Source organism: Trichechus manatus, unplaced genomic scaffold (genome assembly GCF_000243295.1).
Source record: "Trichechus manatus latirostris isolate Lorelei unplaced genomic scaffold, TriManLat1.0 scaffold00001, whole genome shotgun sequence".
Taxonomy (NCBI): Eukaryota; Metazoa; Chordata; class Mammalia; order Sirenia; family Trichechidae; genus Trichechus; species Trichechus manatus.
Window position 1 is genome coordinate 6838649 of NW_004443937.1, and position 23852 is coordinate 6862500.

At 37.4% G+C, this 23852-nt stretch overlaps 1 protein-coding gene across 2 annotated transcripts in view; it reads left to right on the forward strand.

The window, feature by feature from the left end:
• The window catches only part of GRM7 (glutamate metabotropic receptor 7), a 1123177-nt gene that overhangs the window by 567448 nt on the left and 531877 nt on the right, over positions 1–23852 (forward strand). For both annotated transcript variants that reach the window (XM_004368286.1, XM_004368287.1), the window contains exons 3-4: positions 4042–4183; positions 12986–13140. In XM_004368286.1, coding sequence (XP_004368343.1) covers positions 4042–4183; positions 12986–13140 — 297 coding nt within the window. The remainder of the gene's footprint in view (positions 1–4041; positions 4184–12985; positions 13141–23852) is intronic.

The following is a 23852-nucleotide window of genomic DNA, read 5'->3' on the forward strand; positions in this document are numbered from 1 at the left end:
GTAGAACATTGCCTTTATAAACTGTGTTATGCCAATTGAGCTAGATGTTCCCTGAGACCATGGTCCCCACAGTCCTCCGCCCAGCAATTCAGTCCCTCAGGGAGTTTGGATGTGTCTATGGAGCTTTCGTGACCTTTCCTTGTACAAGTTGTGCTGGTTTCCCCAGTATTGTGTACTGTATCACCCTTCACCCAGGATAACACTTATCTATTGCCTATTTAGTATTTCCCCTCCACCCCTCCCAAGCCTGGTAACCAACAAAGATTGTTACATTTTGTGTGTGAACTGTTTCATGGGTTTTTACAATAGAGATCTCATACAATATTTGTCCTTTTGTGATTGACTTATGTCACTCAGCATAATGTCCTCCAGTTTCATCCATGTTATGATTCACAAATTCATCATTGTTCTTGTTGCATAGTACTCCATTGTGTGTATGTACCATAGTTTGTTTATCCATTCATCTGTTGATGGGCACCTACGTTGTTTCTATCATTTTGCTATTGTGAACAATGCTGCCATGAACAAAGGTGTGCTTATGTCTGTTGGAGTGACGACTCTTATTTCTCTAGGCTATATTCCTAGGAATGGGATTACTGGATAATATGGAATGTCTCTTTCTAGCTTTCTAAGGAAGCACCATATCATTTTCCAAAATGGTTGTATCATTTTGCATTCCCACCATCTCCCTGCAGCCCCTCCAACATTTGCTATTTCCAGTGTTTTTGATTCGTGCCAGTAGTGCCGGGGTGAAATGGTATCTCATTGTGGTTTTAATTTGCATTTCTCAAATGGCTAGTGATCACGAGCATTTCCTTATGTGTCTGTTGGCTGCTTGAATGTCTTCTTTGGTGAAGTGTCTGTTCATTTCCTTTGCCCATGTTTTAATTGGATTATTTGTCTTTTTGTTGTAGAGGTGTTGGATTTTCTTGTAGATTGTGGAGATTAGACCTTTGACTTGCACTGTCCAAACTTTTTTTCCCAGTCTGTAGGTTCTCTTTTTACTCTTTAGGTAAAGTCTTTTGAAGAGCATAGGTGTTTGATTTTTAGAAGATCCCAGTTATCTAGCTTATCTTCTGGGGTTTGTGTGTTGATGGTTATGGTTTGTATCCTGTTAATACCGTGTATTAAGGCCTGTAGCGTTGGTCCTATTTTTTCTTCTATGAACTTTATAGTTTTTGACTTTATGTTTAGGTCTTTGATCCATTTGGAATTAGTTTTTGTATATGGCGTGAGGTATGGGTCCTGTTTCATTTTTTTGCAGATGGATATCCAGTTTTGCCGGTACCATTTGTTAAAAAAAAACTGTCTTTTCCCCATTTGATGGACTTTGGGCCCTTGTCGAAGATCAGGTGTCCGTAGGTGGATGGATTTACATCGGGGTTCTCAATTCTGTTCCATTGGTCAATGTATCTGTCATTGTAGCAGTACCAGGCTGTTTTGACTACCATAGCTGGATAGTAGGTTCTGAGGTAGGTAGTGTCAGTCCTCCAACTTTATTCTTCTTCGTCTGTAGTGCTTTACTTATTTTGGGCTTCTTCTCTTTCCATATAAAGTTAATGATTAGTTTTTCCATTCTTTGAAGAATGTTATCAGTATTTGGATTGGGATGGCATTGTATTTGTAAATTGCTTTGGGTAGAATTGCCATTTTCACAATGTTGAGCCTGCCTATCCATGAGCATGGTATGTTTTTCCATTTATGTAGATCCCTTTGGGTTTCATGCAGTAGTGTTTTATAATTTTCTTTGTATAGGTCTTTTACATCCCTGGTCAGATTTATTCCTAAGTATTTTATTTTTTTAGGGGCTATTATAAATGATATTGTTTTCCTGATTTCCTTTTCATTGTTCTCCTTATTGGTGTATAGGAGTCCAACTAATTTTTGAATGTTTATCTTGTATCCTGCTACTCTGCTGAATCTTTCTATTAGTTCCAGTAGATTTCTCATGGAGTCTTTAGGGTTTTCTATGTATAGTATCATATCATCTGCAAACAGGGACAGTTTAACTTCTTCATTACCAATTTGGATGCCCTTTATTTCTTTTTCTTGCCTTATTGCTCTAGCTAGAACTTCCAGCACAATGTTAAATAGGAGTGGTGATAAAGGGCATCCTTGTCTTCTTCCTGTTCTCAAGGGGAATGTTTTTAGCCTCTCTCCATTAAGAATGATGTTCTCTTATTCTTAAAGAGGAAGTGTAGGTTGCTGATTTTAGATATTTCTTCTTTTCTAATATAAACACTTATTGCTATGTATTTCCCTCTATACATTGATTTAGTTGTAACCTACAAATACTATTATGTTGTAGTTTCATTTTCCTCTAGTTTAAAATATTTTTAAATTTTCCTTGACACTTTTCTTTGGCCCATGGATTATATAGAAGTGTGTTGTTTAATTTCTAAGTGTTTGAAGATTTTCCTGTTATCCTTCTGTTATTGTTACCTACTTTGATTGTGCTTTGGTCTGAGAACATACTTTGCATGATTTCTATGGTTTTGAATTTGTTAAGTTTTCTTTTATGGCCCAGAATATGGTCTATCTTGGCGAATTTTCCATTTTTACTTGAAAAGACCGTGTACTCTTCGGTTGGGTGAATCGTTCTATAAATGTCGTACAGTTGAATTGTTTGATAGTGTTATATGACATCTACCATATTTTTACACAAATAATGAATGCCTTCTACATTTGCTTGCCAGCTGCACCCTCCCCCCATTAGATATTTTCGTAAGCATGCCATGCTAATTTTTTTTTACAGTGACATGAAAAAAAATGATGTAGTGATGCTTATGAAAATACCCTGGAGGGGAGGGCATGGCTAGGAAACAAACATAGAAGGTACGCATTATTTGCGTAAAGTACAATATACTTTTTAAAAGGACCATGAGTGATTCCATGCACATTGAAGGTTGAGAACAATTTATGGATATCTAACACTATTTGGGATTAAAGTGTAACTGAGGCTCAATTTTGAATTACAGTTTATGTTTTCTTATGTTTGTGGAAGTCTAGTAGCATTCACCTAGTTATTCATGCCCTAGGTGTGAGCTTGTTGTTACAGGTACCTCCCAAACACATTACAAGTAGAACAAAGCATTCTTTTTTCTCTGTTTCTCGGTCTTGTGCCCCTTGGATTGTAATTGAGACCTTTCCTACAAATATTTTCTCTGCACCTTTTACCTACACAAGCCTTTGTTAAAGTCATCTTTGTAAAACACTGGGTCCAGGGGATACTACTAAGCAATGTATAAAGGAGTGGATGGTGTATCAGTTGCTTACTAACCTGCCATCATCTTAAAATTCATAATATGAATTAATATCTTAAAGCCTCTGAGAAGTCTGCAGTAAATATATCTATTTATATACTTAGTCTCCCTTTTCCCTGATATAAAATAAGTAATGCTAACTACTGCATAGGTTTTTAAAGAGGATTAAATGAGATAATATATGTAAAACAATTAGTAATGGCTTGGGCACATGGTATATAGTCAATAAAAGTTTGTTCCTATGATTTATAATAATCGACATTCTTGTTATTTTCTTCATTTGTAGTATTATTTCATAAAAATTGAACTTAAAATTGGATGTGAAGGGAAAAAAAAATCTTGGGAATGCAGTAGGCAGAAAAGTCACAGAGATAAACAGAGTTGTACCTGCTCCAGTTATTTTACTGAAGTTTATTTGTTGTAGTTTTATTGTAGTGTATTGCATTACCTTCAAAGATTTTCTCCCACCCACTTAGTCTGTTAACCTAAGCCTACCTCCCCAGAATCAATGTCATTGGTATTCTCGGGCACAGTTAGGCATTTACAAGTGCATTGCAAAGAGAAGGAAGCTGTGCAATTATAATACCATGGAAGGGGTGCCAAGTTTGAGCAAATCTCAGGAGCCAGCGTGCTGTCTTATGCCTTCCTCACTCAGCAACATCACCAAGAAAGTGGTGCACTCAGAGTTCAAAATCCCCTTCTCCCCAGTTACTTACCCTGGTTCCTTTGATGAGTCTGTGGGAACTATATTGACACTCTGCTTTCTTTTCCTAAACAGGTGGGCTCTGCATTGCCCAGTCCGTGAGAATCCCCCAAGAGCGCAAAGACAGGACCATTGACTTTGATAGAATTATCAAACAGCTCCTGGACACCCCCAACTCCAGGGCCGTCGTGGTTTTTGCCAACGATGAGGATATAAAGTAAGGATGACTGGTGAAATTCATTAATATGCATGTGACAACTTTAGGAGCCAGAAAGATCAGGATGCTGGCAAAGAGAAAAACATAGCGTAGGATCAAAGCTGTAATTATGTAGTGGCAAAATCTGTGCGTGCTTTCTACCCCAGTACGTGTAGTTTGAGCGAAACACGGAAACAGCAGCATGTTGCTGTCATGTATTTTTCCCTGATTAGAAAATAAATGTATTCAATTATTTGTAAAAAGAGAAAAACCACTAGACCTTTTAAAGATTCTTTTATTAAAACATCTCAAACTGTAACAGACTTCTATCCAAAGAATAGTTCCTCTTGATGTAAAAGAAAAATGTCTTATAATTCTTTTTGTATTGCTAGTGCCTTAAACTCAGTAAGTCCAAAACCAAACTAGGCATACCTCTACATCCTGCAGTCTACCTTTTCCTTTCTCTTTTCTTACCTTGGTACATCTTGGACTCAAAAATCTGAGTGTAATCTTGACTTCATCTTTTTCCTCATTCCTTACAGTCTTGGCCAAGCCATTTAAAGCTAACCTTTGAAAAGCCTCTAGAACACAAATATTCTCTGTTCTCACCACCACCATTCTGATCCAAAATATTTCTTATTTTTTTATAATAAAAAATAATTACTACACCCAATTAAAAAGTCAAAAATTACAAAAATATCTAACATAGAAAAAAAAAATCTCATCCATCCTGTGCCCCAGCTAACAAGTTCTCTCCAGACGCAAATGACTATTACTAGTTTCTTGCATATCCTTCTAGAGACTTTCTGTATATGTGTCACAGGGATGTACTCCTGGCTTTTACACAAATGGTAGCATACTGTGTCTACACAGTACACATTTGCTTGCTTTGGCAATACCATTTTATCATGGAGGTTACTGACTCTCAGTACCTGTAGATCTGTTCAGTCTTTTTAGTAGCTGTACCTGATTCCATTTTATATATTTACTGTAATTTATATAACTGCTCCCTTATTGATTGACATTTAAGTTTAACTACAGCCTTTTGTAATTATGAATAGTACTGCAATAAACTTGCTTGTCCACCAATCTGTGTTTGCTTATAAATTCCTAGAAAGGAAATTCCTGGGCCAAAGACAGATCCTTTTAAAAAATAATAATATAGATATTGTTTCCCAAAAAAGCTTTACCAGTGTACACTGTCAACAATATTAGTGAACTATGTGTGTGTGTTTGCCTCTCTTATAGTTCAAAATAATATATCATTGAACTGGAGGGTAAATATCTCCTCCAATTAAGTGTAAAGCTTTAGGGCCCATGCCATTAGTATGTCTTGTTTGGAATATTGCACTGTCATCATCACCAGCCTCCCAGTCCCTTGTCTCTCCCCACTCCATGTATCCTACACATTGCCTCTGAGTATGTGAAATGAAAATATTGTTGAACTTGATGTTAGGAGACCTGAGGATTTTTTTTTTTCTTTTTTCTACTTCCACAGATGAGCCCTATGTCACCTTGGGAACGCTTTTTTTTTTCTCTCCTCACTTTTTGGGCCTTTGTTCTTTCATCAATAAAATAGAAATTGTTTTCAGCTCTTTTATGGTGATCTGGTCCGGTCCCACCTGTCTAGCTTATTTTGCCCCAAGCTTCCTTGCATCTTGTGTACTGCAGTCTCAGGGACTTTTGTATTTCCTCCCTCCAGGGGGGATCTTTACACATTCTGTTCCACCTACCTGCCATGCTTCTCCTTTCCCACTTCAGCATTCCATTGTCATCTCTAGTGTCACTTTCTCAGGGAAAATCTTCTGAACCACATAGCTGTGGGAAATTCTTCATAAGAACTCAGTTTCATAGCTAATGTCACTGATGCCACTTTATATTGTTTGATTACTTAATTAGTGTCTGTTTTCCCCACTAATCTGTAAGCATCATTAGGTCGGAGGCCATGTATCTTTCAAATTTCTTTTGTATCCTCAATACCTATCCAGTCTTGGTACATAAGCGGTGCTCAACGAACATCAGTGACTGAATAAATGAAATATCTACTCTAATACCCCATTACTGAGCCCTGGTGGCACAGTGGTTAAGAACTTGTCTGCTAAATGAAAGACTGGCAGTTCAAACCCACCAGATTCTCCATGGAAGAAAGATGTGACAGTCTGCTGCCATAAAGATTACAGTCTTGGAAACCTATGGGACATTTCTACTCTGTCTTATATCGTCACTACAATTCCAAGTTGATGGCATACAACAACATGGACGGATTTAAGTACACTCACTCCTCACTTATCAACATGGTTACGTTCCAGAGACCAGATGGTTATGTGAAAATTGGTGTTGTGTGAAAATGAAGGATAAACATATCAGATCACAAAATGGAAAATGACTACATCATTACATAACTGCCATATTGCATCATTACATAACTTCCAAACCACTGAGAATCATGGCTCAGCCAAGCTGGCACATAACCTTAACCATCACAGCAGCGCTACTTTCTTCTTGTACCTTGGTGTTTATTACTATCAGACGTATGTTGTTAATGTGCAAAATAGTTGGATAGTAGATTTTTTTTATTATCATTGTAAATGCAGACTGTTGGATAATGAGATAGTTGGAGTAGTGGGTGTACAGGCTTCTCTCTCTGAAGGAGTCCCTGGGTGGCATAAACTGTTAAGTGTTCAACTACTAACCGAAAGATTGTTGGTTCAAACCTACCCAGAAACGCCTTGGAAGAAAGGCCTGGTGATCTGCTTCTGAAAGGTCATAGCCATGAAAACCCTCTGGAGCTCATCTCTACTCTGTAACACACAGAGTCCCATGAGTTGGAATCGATTCAAGAGCAATTCATTTTGGTTTGGTCTCTTTCTGAACTTCTTGACTCTAAAATGTGGTCCCATTTTAACATTTTAGACCTCACCTCCATACACCCAATTTTCCAGACAAAGTGTTTGACTCTTTGATCCTCCAGGATGTCCTAATTTCTCTCCATTGTGATCTTTCCTTGTGATATTTCTTCTTTAGTTCTCTGCCTGTTGAAATTGTGCCTGTTCTTCAAGATCTATTTCAGACATGCCTTTCTCCAGGAAACAGTGTCTGATCACCCCTCAAATGTATCATTTGTCTCCTTAGAAAATGCTGGCTATGCTGCTCTTCGGGCATTCTTTTCCTTACTTTGTTCTTTGGTTATTTATGAGATTTTGTTTCCGTATTACTCTTGTCTTTCTGCTTCATTTTTTTCCCCAACTCTGATACCCTGTTTAATCTTCTTATAAATCTTTTCTACACTTTTTATTACACTTTTGTTGAGTAGGTAACACATTTGTAGGGTGTGACCTCATGTGTATTTTTAAATACATTGTGTATGGCACACGAAAGATTTACTGTAAATAGCAGTGGTGAGCAATGGGTTATAATACTCTTGACTTGCAGATGGTGTGAGGTTTTAATTGTTAATGTAAAAATGTATATAATCCACTCAGTATCTATGTTCATTTTATTAGCATTGGGGTTTGTGTGTGTGGTGAATATTATTGTATATTGTGATTCATAATAGTGATAGCAATAATAGTTCTTGAGCACAGTAATAAAAGTCAAGTGCATATATAAGTTTCTTCCAAAACATGATCTTAAACATACTGATGTCTGAAAAGTACTGATAACCCACAATGTTATGTTGTTTCTTTTCTCAGAAGATTTACTTGCAGATGGAAAATGTTGAGATTTCTTGGAACATTAACTTCAAATACTTTGTCAGAGAATAGCAGTGAGAAGACATTAATATCTAGATTTTGAAGTCAAGATATATGCTAAATCAGTCATGGGTATTGATAATTTGGATTTTAGACAAAAGTGGATTCTTTTTCTGACGTACTTTATTCTGGTTATAACTGTATGCATACCCATTTAAAACCATTAGGAATATGGGAAAGTATTTTTTGGGTTTGTCTTTAATAAACCTTGCTCTTGATTCTATAGAAATGTTAAAGGTTAGAGACAAAAACAACACACAGCAATTTTAAATTATCTCCTATAAAACCTGCAGTCCCAACATTCACAAGTAACCACTAATAAAATTCTGGTTTAATGTTTGCAGTCATTTTTTTCTACACATATATTTTCCCCAAAAGAATCAGGATCACATAAAATTTAACATCCAACTTTTTACAATTCACATTATAGATGTATTTTTTCCATATAATAAGCATTTCTAAATGTTTTAATCGTATTAAGTATCTTTGTAAATATGCCCACACTTTCACATTAATATATTAAAATAAAGATACATTTTTGTGTTCATATCAGTTTTGTTTTTCTTTCCCTGTTTTGCTTGGTTTCTCCCTGCTGTTTTTATCTCCTTCAGACCTCATCAGCATCTCTCCAAACTTGTTACTGACCTACTGTGCATTATCCCATATTTTTCTGTGTCCTCATATGACCTTATACTTTTAGCTATGCATATATACATATACAGGCAATTTTTTGGCCAGCTTTCATGATAGAAAAATTCAGTCTTTTTTTAAAGTTTTTTTTCCATATTTGGGTTTTCTTTTTAAACAGTATCTTGTATACATCCAATTAAAATATGTTTAATTGCTGTCTAATCCATCCTTTGGATATACTGCTACTTATGTAAGTGTTTTTCCTATTGCTCATTTAGGTTGCCTCCAATAATGAACTTTCTATTCCATATACTTATTTTTATTTCATACATTTTTTTGATTGTGGTAAGTATACATGTATCAAAACATTTTGCCATTTCAACATTTTTTACGTATACAACTTGGTGACATTAATTACGTTCATCATATTGTGCATCCATCACCTCTATCCATTCTAAATTTTCCCATCATCCTTAACAGAAGCACAGTGCCCCCTAAGCAGTGACTCCCATTTCCCCACCTCCCACCCCTGGTAACCACTAATAAACTTTGGTCTCTATATATCTCCCTATTCTAGATATTTTATATAAGTGGGGTCATACAAAATTTGCCCTGTTGTAATTGACTTACTTCACTCAGCATAATGTATTCAGCGTTCATCCATGTGGTAGTATGTATCGAGACTTCAGTTCTTTTTATGACTGAGTAATATTCCATTGTATGTATGTCCCACGTTTGGTTTATTCATTAATATGTTGATAGACATTTAGGTTGCTTTCACCTTTTGTTCACTGTGAATAGTGCTGCAATGAACATTGGCGTACAAGTGTCTGCTTGCTTTCCTGCTTCCATTTCTTTGAGATTTATCCCCAGGGATGGAATTGCTGGCTCATATGATAATTCTATGTTTAACTTTTTGAAGAACAGCCAAAATGTTTTCCACAGTGACTGTACCATTTTACATTCCCACTAGCAATGAATAAGGGTTCCAATTTCTCCATATCCTCTCCAACATCTGTTGTTTTCTTTTCTTTTTCTTTTTTTTAATCATAGCCATATTATAGCTGTAAAGTGATATCTCCTTGCGGTTTTGATTTGCATTTCCTAGCACAGTGATTAAGTGTTAGGCTGCTGACCAAAAGGTCGGCAGTTGGAATCCACCAGCTGCTCCTTGGAAACCCTGTGGGCCAGTTCTACTCTGTCCTGTAGGGTCTCTAAGAGTCAGAATCAACTCGACGGCAATAGGTTTTTTGGGTAATGACTGAGGACATACAGCATCTTTTCATATGTGTCTTGGCCATTTGTATATCTTCTTTGGTGAAAGGTCTATTCAAATCCTTTGCCCATTTTTGGATTGGGTTATCTTTTTGCTAATGTATTCCAGACATTTTTGAAAGCATCTTTGGTCATTTCCTTTGGACAGATTAGTAAAAGTGGTATCTTTAGGTCAGGAGTATAAATGTTTGTGTTTTAATTTTATAAAAACAAATCATGAACACATTAAAAAACAACAAGATACTGCTACTAAAACTAAAGCGCTTTTGATGCAAAGAATTAGTCACTTGTAACATCCCTCCATTCTTTGGTTCTGTTCCCTTTCAGCAGTATTTTCAACTTTTTAAGCTATTTCTTCTGGTCTTATTGCATAATGTACCTCTACTACAATTTTGGAATTATTGATTTTAAATATTATCTATTACATCAGGCAGAATTTAGCTCTTTTATACCTTTCCTATCCTCCCAGCATCATTCTGTCATATTTCCATTTAATAAAAATCAGTGTTTACATTATCACAGTTAATGTCTTGCACTGTAGCATCAAGTATTATTTCCTATGATATGATTTTTTTTGAAAACCTTTTTATGTTTATTTTTCCTGGGGTTATTATTTTTTCATTTGCATAGTTATCTCTAATATTATTTCTATTGATGTCCTAGATTTATCACTTTTTCCCCGCATATTCATATGTAAAATAATTTGTGAGTTCCATTTTTCTCATGAATATTTTCCTCTGAAATCTCTGTCATTTTTAAAAACTGGATTAGTTACTATTCTATTAAGCCTGCCTGCCTTCCTTCCTGTCTTCCTCCTTCTCCTCCTTTCTCTCTCTCTCTTTCTTTTACCACTTTCCGTTTCTTGGATTCTAAGTTATTTTTATGCTTGCTTTATTTCTTTATTCTTCTCGAGCACATCCTCCAATAACTTTCTAACAAAGGGTAAATTAGAGGGAAGCTTTTTGTGTTTCTTGCTTAAAAATGTTCTTATTCTGCATCCATACTTAATTAGTAGTTGAAGTGCTAAGGTGTGACCTTGTATATTTTTTAAATACATCACACCCAGCACATAAAAGATTTACAGGAAGCACCTAGAGTGACTGATGAGTTACAGTGCCCTTAACTTTCAGAGAGTTTCAGGTTTTAGATGGAAAATTTATAAGATTCACTGGAAAAATATACTAAATCTATTTGTATTAGGCTCCTTTGTGTGTTGATTATTAGAATTCTAGATTGAAAAATTATTTTTCTCAGAATCTGGAGACAGTGCTCCATCATGTTCCATCAATAGTCCATCATTTTTTTTGTCTTCTCTCTCTGTCTCTCAAGGTCGATTATGTTCTGTTTCTATTGCTCTGTATGTATCCTGTTGTTGTCTCTAAAATATTTTCATTATTTCCAAAAATCTTACATTTTGTGACATGCTTGATTTTTTTTTTTCTATTTATTTTTCTGGGTGAGCTTTTTAATTTGGAGATTATATTTTCAATATCTGGATTTTTCTTCATTAAATAGTATTATTTAGCAATTTTTCCTCTCTATTTTCTCTGTACCTTTGTTCTGAAAATGTTATTAATTGGGTGTAGGCCTTCCTGGATTGATTCTTGAAGAGACTTTTATCTTTCCCTGTTTATTTTCTACCTTTTTTTGTTGTTGTTGTTCTGCTTTCTGGGAAATTTTCTTGACTTTGTTTTTTTATCCTTTCTTCTTGTTAGTTTCATTTTTTCTTGTTCTTGATTATACATATAATAATTCTCCTGTAAATCATGTGTTATTTTGTACTTTTTCATATGTTATCTTTTCCCATCCTCCCCTCCCCCGTTTCTTTTTCCATGTTAACTTGGTTGGTTTCTATTTTATGTAGGAGACTTCCCCCAGTTATAGGCAGTTCATATTTGAGAAAGTCACCTAAAAAGCTCTATGTTGCCATGAGTAACTGACTGGATTTTTGGTTTAGGGCAAAGCTTGCCAACTGAAAGGGTTAGAGTGGACTGACTGATCAGGTATCAAGCTGGCCATTTAGACTCTCTTTAGATACTCTCTCTGGTGATATCTAGGGGTCTATTTTCAAGGGTGGTTCAGATTTTCCAGAAAAACTGTTTTCTACCTGGGATGACATACACCTGGTTTCCAGTGTTCTGTAAGCAGAAGTGTAAGATTCCTGAAGGATCTTACCATTTTAACACTTAATATACTCACTTCCACTTACCTCCTCCCACCCCCATGTTTAATTAACCGTGTCTCTTCCACCTTCTGCTGTTTTAGTGTTTACAATATCAGAAGCCAATCCTTAAAGTTTTAATAGAAAATTACCATTATATTTTCTGCCTAGAAGATGGAAGAGGAGACCTGGAGTTTCACCATTTCATATACAATCTCTCAACCAATTCTCTGTTTTTAGCCATCTAAATCTGTAGTACCTGGTACTTCCAAAACCTGAGAGACAAACAAACAACTGCTCCTGTGGCATTACCTTCCAAAGGACCTTTTTTATCTTTCTTGATTCTGCAAATTCAGTTACCTTTCTTCCATCCACCATTCTTCCAAAAATATTATTGTAATAACTTTTTCATTCATAACTGATTTATTTTTCTTTTACTTTTACCTGTTACTTACATACCATTTTCATTTATAAATGTGGGTTGTAAATTTCTCATGTTTAATATGGGGTTCTGTTCATTTTAATGAATGGTTTAAGATCCTTAATTTATATTGACACACTGCTTTCCTGAAATGACATACACCACTAGCAGTGAATGAGAAATTTCATTTCTCCAGCCCCATGCCAAAACTCACAAAAACAAAAGAAACACCTTGGCCAATGTGAGAAGTGAATTAGCTATTTTGTTCTAATTTATACTTTTCTCCTTTCTAGTGTAGGTGAAATATGTATCTTCAGATTTCTGGACATCTTTATTTCTCCTTTTATCTTTTGACCTTTTCTGCTCTTTGCCTATTTTCCTCAAGATACTTTGACCTTTTTTCATATTGGTTTATGGGACCTCTTTATATATTGAGAATCCAAATTCTTTGGCATACTTTTTTGCAATTAGTTGCTTACTTTTTGAAAACTAAGAGCTTGCTTTCCTTCTCCTTGATTCCTAATATGCGTGTGTTTACCTTCTGCTCTTTATCATTAATACACCTTTTTATTTTTCTTCCTCAGGCAGATCCTTGCAGCAGCAAAAAGAGCTGACCAAGTGGGTCATTTTCTTTGGGTGGGATCAGACAGCTGGGGATCCAAAATAAACCCACTGCACCAGCACGAAGATATTGCAGAAGGTGCCATCACCATTCAGCCCAAGCGAGCAACTGTTGAAGGTATGAATTTTGTCAACAGTATGACATGCCAAGACATGCATTTATTTCTTTGAGGATTTGGTAGTTTTATATAATTTATGCAGAGTAGTTTGAAACATGTAGCCATGCAGTTCAAACGAGGCCACGTACCTGGTCCATTCTTTCAGCTAATATTCCTCTTTTGAATAGATAATATTATTTTCACAATAATATCACAATTAGCATGTACCCTTTTTTTTTTTCATTATACCATAGGAGCTTTCTGAGAACAGAATATTGCCATTAATAAGAAGTGAAATAATAACACAAATCAGTAAGTGAGCTGCATTTTCCAAGAGGATATTTTCCCTTTGTAATTGATCCATTACCTCCCTAGTAGGGATCCTTTCCTTCTATTGCCTCTCAAGGACTCTTCCAGCACAGTGTGTCTATGATTACACAGCGCACTACCTCTCTCAGGTGCCAAGGACACCTTGCCTTCCTAGATCTCTTTCATTCTTCTTGCTCTTTCTTTCTCTGTCTCTTGCCTTCCTGGTTTCCTGCCTCTTTGTTTTTATTCTTTATTCCCTTTAAAAAAAAAATTAAATGTGCCTGCCTTGATGCAACAAAGATTTTTTTTGAGAGGTAGAAGGAGAAGAGGGCGTTTATTGGCATCCTTCTGATCTAACAAAACTTGCTGATTATGACTTATGTTCTCCTTTAATTTGAAAAGAAAAGTTATTTCTAAAAGAAGACACCATGTAAAGAAAAGAAACTCCTCCGCTGATATTCCACTTTGTATTCCTTTTCTGATGGGCTAGGTCTCCAAAGATTCCTGAAAAAATGCTTTGCATGTTAAAAAGCACTCTAGCCTCTCACTCAATAGGGATCAAATATTTGCATTTCCTTCTTTTCTGTCTCCACTCCAATCTAATTAATTATTCTCCTCAGAAGTCTTCATGATCTGTGTAGGCTTTTTAAACAAATCAAGTTGTGATTCTATCACCATTTCTTTTCTATATTATCTGTGGGAGATAAAGATCCCACAAATCACTCACGTATTTATTGGGAGGCTTTGAATTAATTTCATTCCCCAATGCATGTCCAGAGAAGATTGCTTGTCTTACAACCCAGACCAGTGCATGTTCCAAAGGGTTGCAAGAGTAACAGACAAAGTTTGAACTATTTCTACTCCTTGTCACTCAAAAATTTAGGTATCTATTCTGTGCTAGAAGTTTGGGGTGGGGAAAATGAGTACAAAATGTTCACCCTCAAAGGATACAAGGCTGAGTGAAGGTGTCATAAAATAGCCAATTATTATGTAACATGAGAAACACGTAAATGGAGTATGGAATAGATCCATCGGGCACCAAGGAGCTACCACTGAGTTTCCCTCAGGTAGTGGTGCTGTGCTTGGGGAAGACTCCTTAGAGAAGATGGTGTGTGAGGTGAGGACTCAGAGCTCGTCAAATAGAGAATGAGAAGGCCCTCGCAGAGGGAACAGAAGAGTGAGGCAGCAGGCTCACTGGGAGCATTGCAAGAGAATTCATTTTACAGCACAGTCCTGAGCTCCAGCCAAACTAAAATTCTTCCAGTTCTTTGAAAGTTTTCTCATTTATGTAGCATCGTGAAGGCTCTTCCCTCTTCTATAGCACCAGTCACTGCAGTGTTTGCCTAGGAGGCTCCTATTCATTCTTTGGGTCTCTGCTTAGATATGAATTTCCCTTGGGAGCCATCTGCGGCCATTCCATCCCACCCAAGTCTGGGTTTTTGTTGTTGTCAGGTGCCTTGAAGTTGATTCTGACTCATGACGACCTCATGTGTGCAGAGCAGAACTGCTCGGTAAGGTTTTCAAGGCTGTGACGTTTCAGAAGCAGATCACCAGGCCTGTCTTCCAAGGCACCTTTGAGTGGGTTTGAATTGCCAACCTTCGGTCTAGTAGTCGAGCACTTAACTGTTTGAACCGTATTTACGTGCATAAAATTCTTTCTCATTGATGACAACAATGATTGAAAATTTGGTTTTATGGTTTGACCATTTGGTAGTCTCTGTAGAAGGTGATAGATATCTCTTCTCTGTTGGGCAAGAAACAAAAGAGAATTCAGTTTGTTAGACTTTTCTTTTTGTTCAGAGTTAGATTGTGAAGCGTTTTGAAAATGACACTAAAGAATTTATATTTTATTGTGAAAGTCTGGGGAGTAAGTGAGACAGTAAGTGAGATGTGATTAGAGGACATTAGAAAGATCATTCTAGTGACTGCTTTGAAGGGTGAAGTGCAAGAGTTGGGTGAGACTCTAAGGCAAGCAATGACATGTTTTCAACCAAGGCCCTCTCTTCCTAAGCTTTAGATGACACATAGACATGGATGTCCATGCACCAATGGTTTCTAGCTCCAGCTTCATGATATTTTAGGAAATTACCAATTATCTCAAAGGCTTAATAAATTTTTGGTACAAATACTTTCTTCATGTATATACAAACCAAACCAGTTGCCGTCGAATTGATTCTGACTCATAGCGACCGCATATGCTTCAGAGTAGAGCTGCGTTCCATAAAATCAGACTTAAAACAGCACCCTGACCCTGCCCCCCCCCAAAAAGTTAACTGTTTCCCTAAACAATGAAATGGGAGAGAAGTGTTGTTATTAATAACAGCATTATTAGAATGTGATGGAACAGAAACTGCTCATGAAAAACCCTCTATTCCTATCCAGATAAGAGTGAAGATTGTCTTCTGCTCATTTAGAAAATGCCTGGCTCCTCTCTAGCCCTATTGTCTACGTGTATTGTTACAAAGAGCCACTATGTTTCATCCACTTCCATAGCAGATGGAACATCAGGATCGTGGCTATGCATTTGAGTGTCACACTCTAAGAAATTGAAAAAAAGAAATGTAGTCAGTTATTCTGAAGCTTCTGAACAAAACTATGAAAGATAGAAAATAAAACTATAAATGGAGCATATTCTACATAGGCAATTATGTTTTCCTCTCCTGCCTAGATTTTTTTTTTTTCCCCTTTTGGTGGATGTTTTGTATTGGATTCTACTGCAGTGCAACCTCCTTCAAATACTCATCATACTGCTACGTCCATGTATCTCTGTGTTGTATAATGCTCTGTCTTTGGATGTAAATAGTAAAAAGCCAATCTATAATCCATATTCTCCCCCCACCCTGCCCCACATATTTTGAACATGTTGAACAAACATCTAGACTTTTGGTTGATATGTTCTGTATGTACATAAATATAACAATACATTGTTTTAGGCCAAAGTCTTAGCAAGGACATTGTCCTGTGAAAGTAGTTTTTATTGCCTTTTACCTTCTATCTTTATTTTTTGGTTCATTTATAGAAAAGTGGCCTCAATATTTGCTAGACAAGAATGTCATTTTTATCCCATTCAGTTTGATGAGGATACGACTCATGCCTTGGAAGGGCTTGCGATGTCATTGTTGGCTGCGCAACGTTCACGGGCAATCTGGGGAATGTCTCCAAAAGTTGGCATCCCTCCTCCAGCTCTCGAGCCAAAACACTTCTGTAGTTTTTAGTTTCTGTGCATTGTCTGATGAAGCAAGGAGTCCCTGGGATTTCCCTGACTTCTGTGCTAGTCCATTAACTAGGACTCTCAGTACGCCTCTCCAGCTCCCAACAAGTCTTCAGAGCAAAAAATGTCCAAGTCGCCTTCAACTCTTTGCCCTCCAAAATGCTCTGCTTCTCTGAGAGTGGGCCATCCTAGACCCCTCTAATTTTAGCCAGCAAGGGTCATAGACCAGTATCTTTTCATCTCTGCCATAATCATTAGCATTAGGGAACTCGTGTGACAAAGGATGCACTTTCAAAGCTAACTATAATGGCTCTGCCTATTGCTAATGATTTTCAAATGCATCTAGAATAGCTTCGTTCTTAAATTAAATCTGCAATGTGTAAAGGAATAGAAAAAAAGGTGCTCTCGACCTGGTGTTAAAAAGTCAACTACTTTTTAAAGTATTTCATGCTTTTTTCCTGAATCAGATTGATTTTTTTTTTTTTCTAAGACCAGAAAGATCAAAGCTGTGAGGATCTGAACTAAAATATTTCTGGTTTCGATTTAGATATGCCCTACTTTAGCCCTCCCTGATTACCTGGAATATTCCACATAGGTCACAGGCTTTTGCTAAGTGAAAACTCTAAGTAAGAAACTATTGCCTTGAGCCACAGTGCAATTTCTCAGAAGCCCATATGTCCTTTGGACCTATAACCTTGTTTAATAAGAGAACAGTGAGAGTACTGTATGTTCAATACAATTTCATTAAATTGTCCCATAAATATTTATATTATAAGCTTCAGTGGTGTATCAGGTTCTTACCTGAACACTGGGATATAGCAGGTAACAAACTAGATCAGTTCCCATCTCTAGTAGTGTCCTCATCCTAATGAGATGATAAAGAAGAATATAAATAAGAAAATATCATATAAAGATAATAACTATAGTGCACATTGCCTTAAGGACCAGCTTGTAAATTACCAAGATACAAATGAAGAAGGAGTCAGGCAGCCAGGTTGCACTGCAGGTCAAAATAAAGACTTGGAGGATCCAGATACAGGTCAGCAGCTCAAACCTCTCTAGCCAGCTTGAGGTTCCTGGCACATATTCAGATCAGATTTTTTCACTGCCTAAAATACACTAATGTTTCCTATTCCCTATTTCTTAGCCATCTAACCAAAAAAAAAAAACCAAACCCATTGCCACTGAGTGGATTCCGACTCACAGCAACCACATAGGAAAGAGTAGAACTGCCCCCAAAGGGTTTCCAGTGCTGTAATCTTTACAGAAGAAGACCGTCACATCTTTCACCCACGGAGCGGCTGGTGGGTTTGAACCACTGACCTTTCAGTTAGCAGCCAAGGGCTTAACCACTGCACCACCAGGGTTCCTTCTTATCAACCTGGAAGATATTTTTTTTCTTCAAGATCCAGATCAAATTGTTCATCTTTCTATCTTTTTTTTTAAAAAATGTTTTTGATTTTCCCAGATATAGTTAGTCTGTTGTTGTTGTTAGCTGCCGTAGAGTTGACTCCAACTATATGGCAACCTTATGCATAACAGAAAGAAACGTGCCCGTTCCTGTGCCATCTTCATGATGGTTGGTATGTTTGAGTCCATTGCTTCACCTATTGTGTTAATTCATTTCATTGAGAGTATCCTTGTTTTCACTGACTCTCTACTAAATATGATGCCCTTTTCTAGAGTAACTTAAGCAAACAGACGAAATGATAAAGTAAAAGAGCTGAACAGAAGGGCTCAAAGGGCAGCTCAAGAAGACAAAGTAAAGTATTACGATGAAATGTGCAAAGACTGAGACTTAAAAAACCAAAAGAGGAGAACACACTCAGCATTTCTCAAACTGAAAAAAACTGAAGAAAAAATTCAAGCTTTGAGATGAAATATTGAAGGAATCTATGGGGAAAATATTGAACAATGCAGGAAGCATCAAAAGAAGATGAAAGGAATACACAGAGTCACTGTACCAAAAAGAATTGGTCAATGTTTAACCATTTCAGGAGGTAGCATATGATCAAGAACTGATGGTACTGAAGGAAGAAGTCCAAGCTGCGCTGAAGGCATTGGCAAAAAAATAAGGTTCCAGGAAAAAATGGAATACCAATTGAGATATTTCAACAAACAGATGCAGCACGGGAAGTGCTCACTAGTCTATGTCAAGAAATTTGGAAGACAGCTACCTGGCCAACCAGCTAGAAAAGATCCATATCTGTGCCATTCCAAAGAAAGGTGATCAAACAGAAAGCAGAAATTATCGAACAATGTCATTACTATCACATACAACTAAAATTTTGCGAAAGATCATTCAAAAGCAATTGCAGGAGTACTTCAACAGGGAAATGCCAGAAGTTCAAGCCAGATCCAGAAGAGGACATGGAATGAGGGATATCATTGCTGATGTCAAATGGATCTTGGCTGAAAGCAGAATACCAGAAGGATGTTTACCTGAGTTTTATTGACTGTGCAAAGGCATTTGACTCTGTGGATTACAGCAAATCATGGCTAACACTGAGAAGAATGGGAATTCCAGAACACTTAATTGTGCTCATGAGGAAACTGTACATAGACCAAGAAGCAGTCATTCGAACAGAACAAGCGATATTACATGGTTTAAAGTCAAGAAAGGTGTACGTCAGGGTTGTATTTCACCATACTTTTTCAATCTGTGTGCTGAGCGAATAATCTGAGATGCTGGACTATTTGAAGAAAAATGGGGCACCAGGATTGGAAGAAGACTCATTAACGACCTATGATGTGCAGATGATACAACCTATGATACGCTTGCTGAAAGTGAAGAGGACTTGAAGCACTTACTGATGGAGATCAAAGACTACAGCCTTCAGTATGGATTACACCTCAACATAAAGAAAACAAAAATCCTCACAACTGGGCCAATAAGCAACATCGTGATAAATGGAGAAAAGATTGAAGTTGTCAAACATTTAATTTTACTTGGATCAACAATCAACGCCCATGGAAGCAGCAGTCAAGAAATCAAGGGAAGTATTTCATTGGGCAGATCTACAAAAGTCCTCTTTAAAGTGTTAAAAAGCAAAGATGTCAGTTTAAGGACTAAGGTGCACCTGACCCAAGCCATGATATTTTCAATTTCCTCATATACGTGTGAAAGCTGGACAATGAATAAGGAAGACCAAAGAAGAATTGATGCCTTTGAATTATGGTGCTGGCGAAGAATATTGACTATATTGGGGACATCAAGAAGAAGGAACAAATCTGTCTTGGAAGAATACTCCTTAGAAGCAAGGATAGCAAGACTTCATCTCACATACTTTGGACATGTTATCAGGCGGGACCTGTTCCTGGAGAAGGACATCATGCTTGGTAAAGTAGAGGGTCAGCGAAAAAAAGGAAGGCCATCAACAAAATGGATTGACACAGTGGCTGCAACAGTGGGCTCAAGCATAACAAAGATTGTGAGGCTGGCGCAGAATTAGGCAGTATTTCATTCTGTTGCACGTAGGGTCGCTATGAGTTGGAACTGACTGGAGGGCACCTCACAACAAAAACATTTCTAGTGATTGGTCTTTTCCGATAACTTGTCCAAAGTAAGCAAGTCAATCTCTCCATCCTCACTTCAAAGGAGCATCCTGGTTGTATTTCTTCTTAAATTGACTTATTTGTTTTTCTGGCGGTCCACAGTATATTCAATATTCTTTGCCAACACTGCAAATCAAGTACACCATGTCTTCTTAGTTTACTTCCCCCTAAACCAAACTCATCCATCCCCTAGGCAAAAATAGGTGGCATACCCTCTTTGCAGCAAAAAACAGTCATACTTGCCTTCACAACTAGAATCTGAACAGTCTTGTGTCACTGCCTACTACACTTGTATACCCTGTGACTCTCCATCTTTACTTCTGAACCCCTGCCATTTACCAGATTAGTTAGCACATGTTGTTGTTGTGTGCCGTCAAGTTGATTCCAACTCATAGTGACCCTAAAGGACAGAGTAGAACTGCCCCGTAGGGTCTCCAAGGCTGTAAATCTTTACAGAAGCAGACTGCCACACATTTCTGCTATGGAGCAGGTCGTGGGTTCAAACCTCCAGACTTTCGATTAGCAGCCAAGCACTTAACCACTGCACAGCCAGGGCTTCTAGTGAGAACACAGTAAGTTCAAAAACACAAAGTAATCTTTCCTGCCTACTATATCTGAATGAAAAGGATCCCTGGTGATGCAATGGTTATGCACTCAGCTGCTAACCAAAAGGTTAGCAGTTGGAACCCACCCAGCGACTCCATAGGAGAAAGACCTGGAGATCTGCTCCCGAAATGATTATGGCCAAGAAAGCCCTACGCTACAGTTCTCCTCTATCACGTGGGGTCCCTCTGAGTAGGAACTGATGCAGTGGCACACAACAACATCAATAATGTATCTGAATGAATCTGTAATATGTGAATACGCAAAGGCTACTTATTCGTGGAAATTTAAAGTTTTCTCAAGACAAGGAAAATATTCTACCAAAATAGTTTTTCTCTTTGACTATATTTCCTAAGATATTTAGGAGAGAAATGCACTTAACACTCCAACTCCGGATCTCACCAGAAGTTTCCAAGGTGCGTTTAGAACCCTTTTCCTTTTGTTCCCCTTAGGAGTGCCTCTGCCTGCTTAGTTCCTTTGCCTTTCCTTTCAAATGGAGAGTCTGTCTGTCCAGGACTGGCATGATGACCCAATTTGTTGAGATGTTATAAACTCTGGGAAGTCAGCTTGGACTCCCCAGAAAGTAGAAAGTACAGATGAACTTGCTTCTGTTTGTCGTAGACATGCCAGTGGGAACTTCCTTTTCAGAGTGTGCTACTTCTACTAATAGAATGGACTGAGCAAGGGAGGGTGAGCAGATCACAGGGTGAGAAGAACATCTGTGTGTGAGAATATCATCTTATTTTTAATCTTGTGATGTTTAAACTAGAGGTTATTAGCCTTGCGCAAGTGGTAAGAAATGCAGAGAAATCTGCAACCTAGATAACTAAGGAGAACTGAAAATAATTAACTTTGAGTGTAGAGTTCCAGATTTCAAGCCACAGACCAGCACCTCCTGCCATGTACAACAGACACTCCCTTAACAACTCCCTCTGTAACTGTCGCCAGTCATTTCCCAACTGGCAAATATGTAAACTAACAAGAAAGTAGTATTCCCTTTGCAAGATATACTGTCTGATGCCCCCAGCACATTGAACAATAACAGCTAATAGGCTGATCTCTGTTATCCCCCACCAGTTGAGTTTTTGGCTACCAGTAGTTAGCTGTGTTTGTTTCTATATCTATTTATTCCAGTAATAGTTGTTACCATAAATTATTTAATGTAATTAAAAATTAAATAAACTAATAAAGTGAGCGCAGAGAGAGGAAATAGAGAGATACTCTTTCAAGGAAATTAATTTGAATGCTTTGGAAAGATTTGATAAAAGTTTGTCACTATTAAAAAATACAGTTTTTAGTTGTGGCAAGACAGTGATAAAATATTGGAGGGAAATCATAGTAACTAGAAAAATACTGCTGTTAGGGTTGCTGTGCAACTACCTTTAAGTCCTTATTTTATGTTAAAGACCCTCAAACTGGATTGTATTATGGTAAATTTTTCTAAAATGTTGACAGTACCAGGAGCCCAGATCAGAAGATTGGCAAGTGATTATGTTTCTCTGATTGTCTCTGTCTCCTTGTCACTCTGTCTCTCTCTCCATGCATATAGTAAACATACTAGGTATATATCTCTGTATAGGTACATATACATGTATATGTGTGTTTTGAGTTTAAAATTTTAATGTATTTGTGCATTTTAATGATTCATAGATTAAGTACACATACATCTTTTTAAATGATTTATTGTTAAAACAAATTTTTGATTAAGGGACCATTGTTGTTAGGTACTGTCAAGTCCATTCCAACTCATAGTGATCCTAATGTACAACAGAATGAAACACTGCCTGGTCTTGCCCCATCCTCACAATCGTTGTTATGCTTGAGCCCATTGTTGCAGCCACTGCATCAGTCTATCTCATTAAGGGTCTTCATCTTTTTCACTGACCCTGTACTTTACCAAGCATGATGTCCTTCTCCAGGGACTGGTCCCTCCTGATAACATGTCCAAAGTATGTGAGACAAAGTCTCGCCATCCTTGCTTCTAAAGAGCAGGCTGTACTTCTTCCAAGACAGATTTGTTCATTCTTCTGACAGTCCACAGTATGTGCAATATTCTTTGCCAACATCATAATTCAAAAGCATCAGTTCTTCCTCTGTCTTCCTTATTCATAGTGCAGCTTTCACATGCATATGAGGCAATTGAAAACCCCATGGCTTGGGTCAGGCACACCCGGGTCTTTAAACTGACATCTTTGCTTTTCAACACTTTAAAGAGATCTTTTGCAGCAGATTTGCCCAATACATTGTGTTGTATGATTTCTTGACTGCTGCATCCATGGGCGTTGATAGTGGATCCAAGTAAAATGAAGTCCCTGACAACATCAATCTTTTCTCCATTTATCATGATGTTATTTATTGGCCCAGTTGGGAGGATTTCTGTTTTCTTTATGTTGAGGTGTAATCCATACTGAAGGCTGTAGTCTTTGATCTTCATCAGTAAGCGCTTCAAGTCCTCTTCACTTTCAGCAAGCAAGGTTGTGTCATCTGCATATCACAGGTTGTTAGTGAGTCTTCCTCCAATCCTGATGCCATGCTTTTCTTCATTTAGTCTGGCTGCTAGGTTATTTGCTCAGCATACAGATTGAATGAATATGGTGAAAAGACATAACCCTGACACACACCTTTCTTGACTTTAACCATGCAGTATCCCCTTGTTCTGTTCGAACGATTGCCTCTTGATCTAAGTACAGGTTCCTCATGAGCACAGTTAATTCCCATTCTTCGAAATGTCTATAATTTGTTATGATCCATCCAGTTGAATGCCTTTGCATAGTCAATAAAACTCAGGTAAACATCTTTCTGGTATTCTCTGCTTTCAGCAATGATATCCCACATTCCCTGTCCTCTTCTGAATCCAGCTTGAACTTCTGGCAGTCCCCTGTTGATGTACTGCTGCAACTGCTTTTGAATCATCTTCAGCAAAATTTTATGTGCGTGTGATATTAATGATATTGTTTGATAATTTCCACATTCTGTTGGATCACCTTTCTTTGGAATGGGTACAAATATGAATCTCTTCCAGTTGGTTGGCCAGGTAGCTGTCTTCCAAATTTG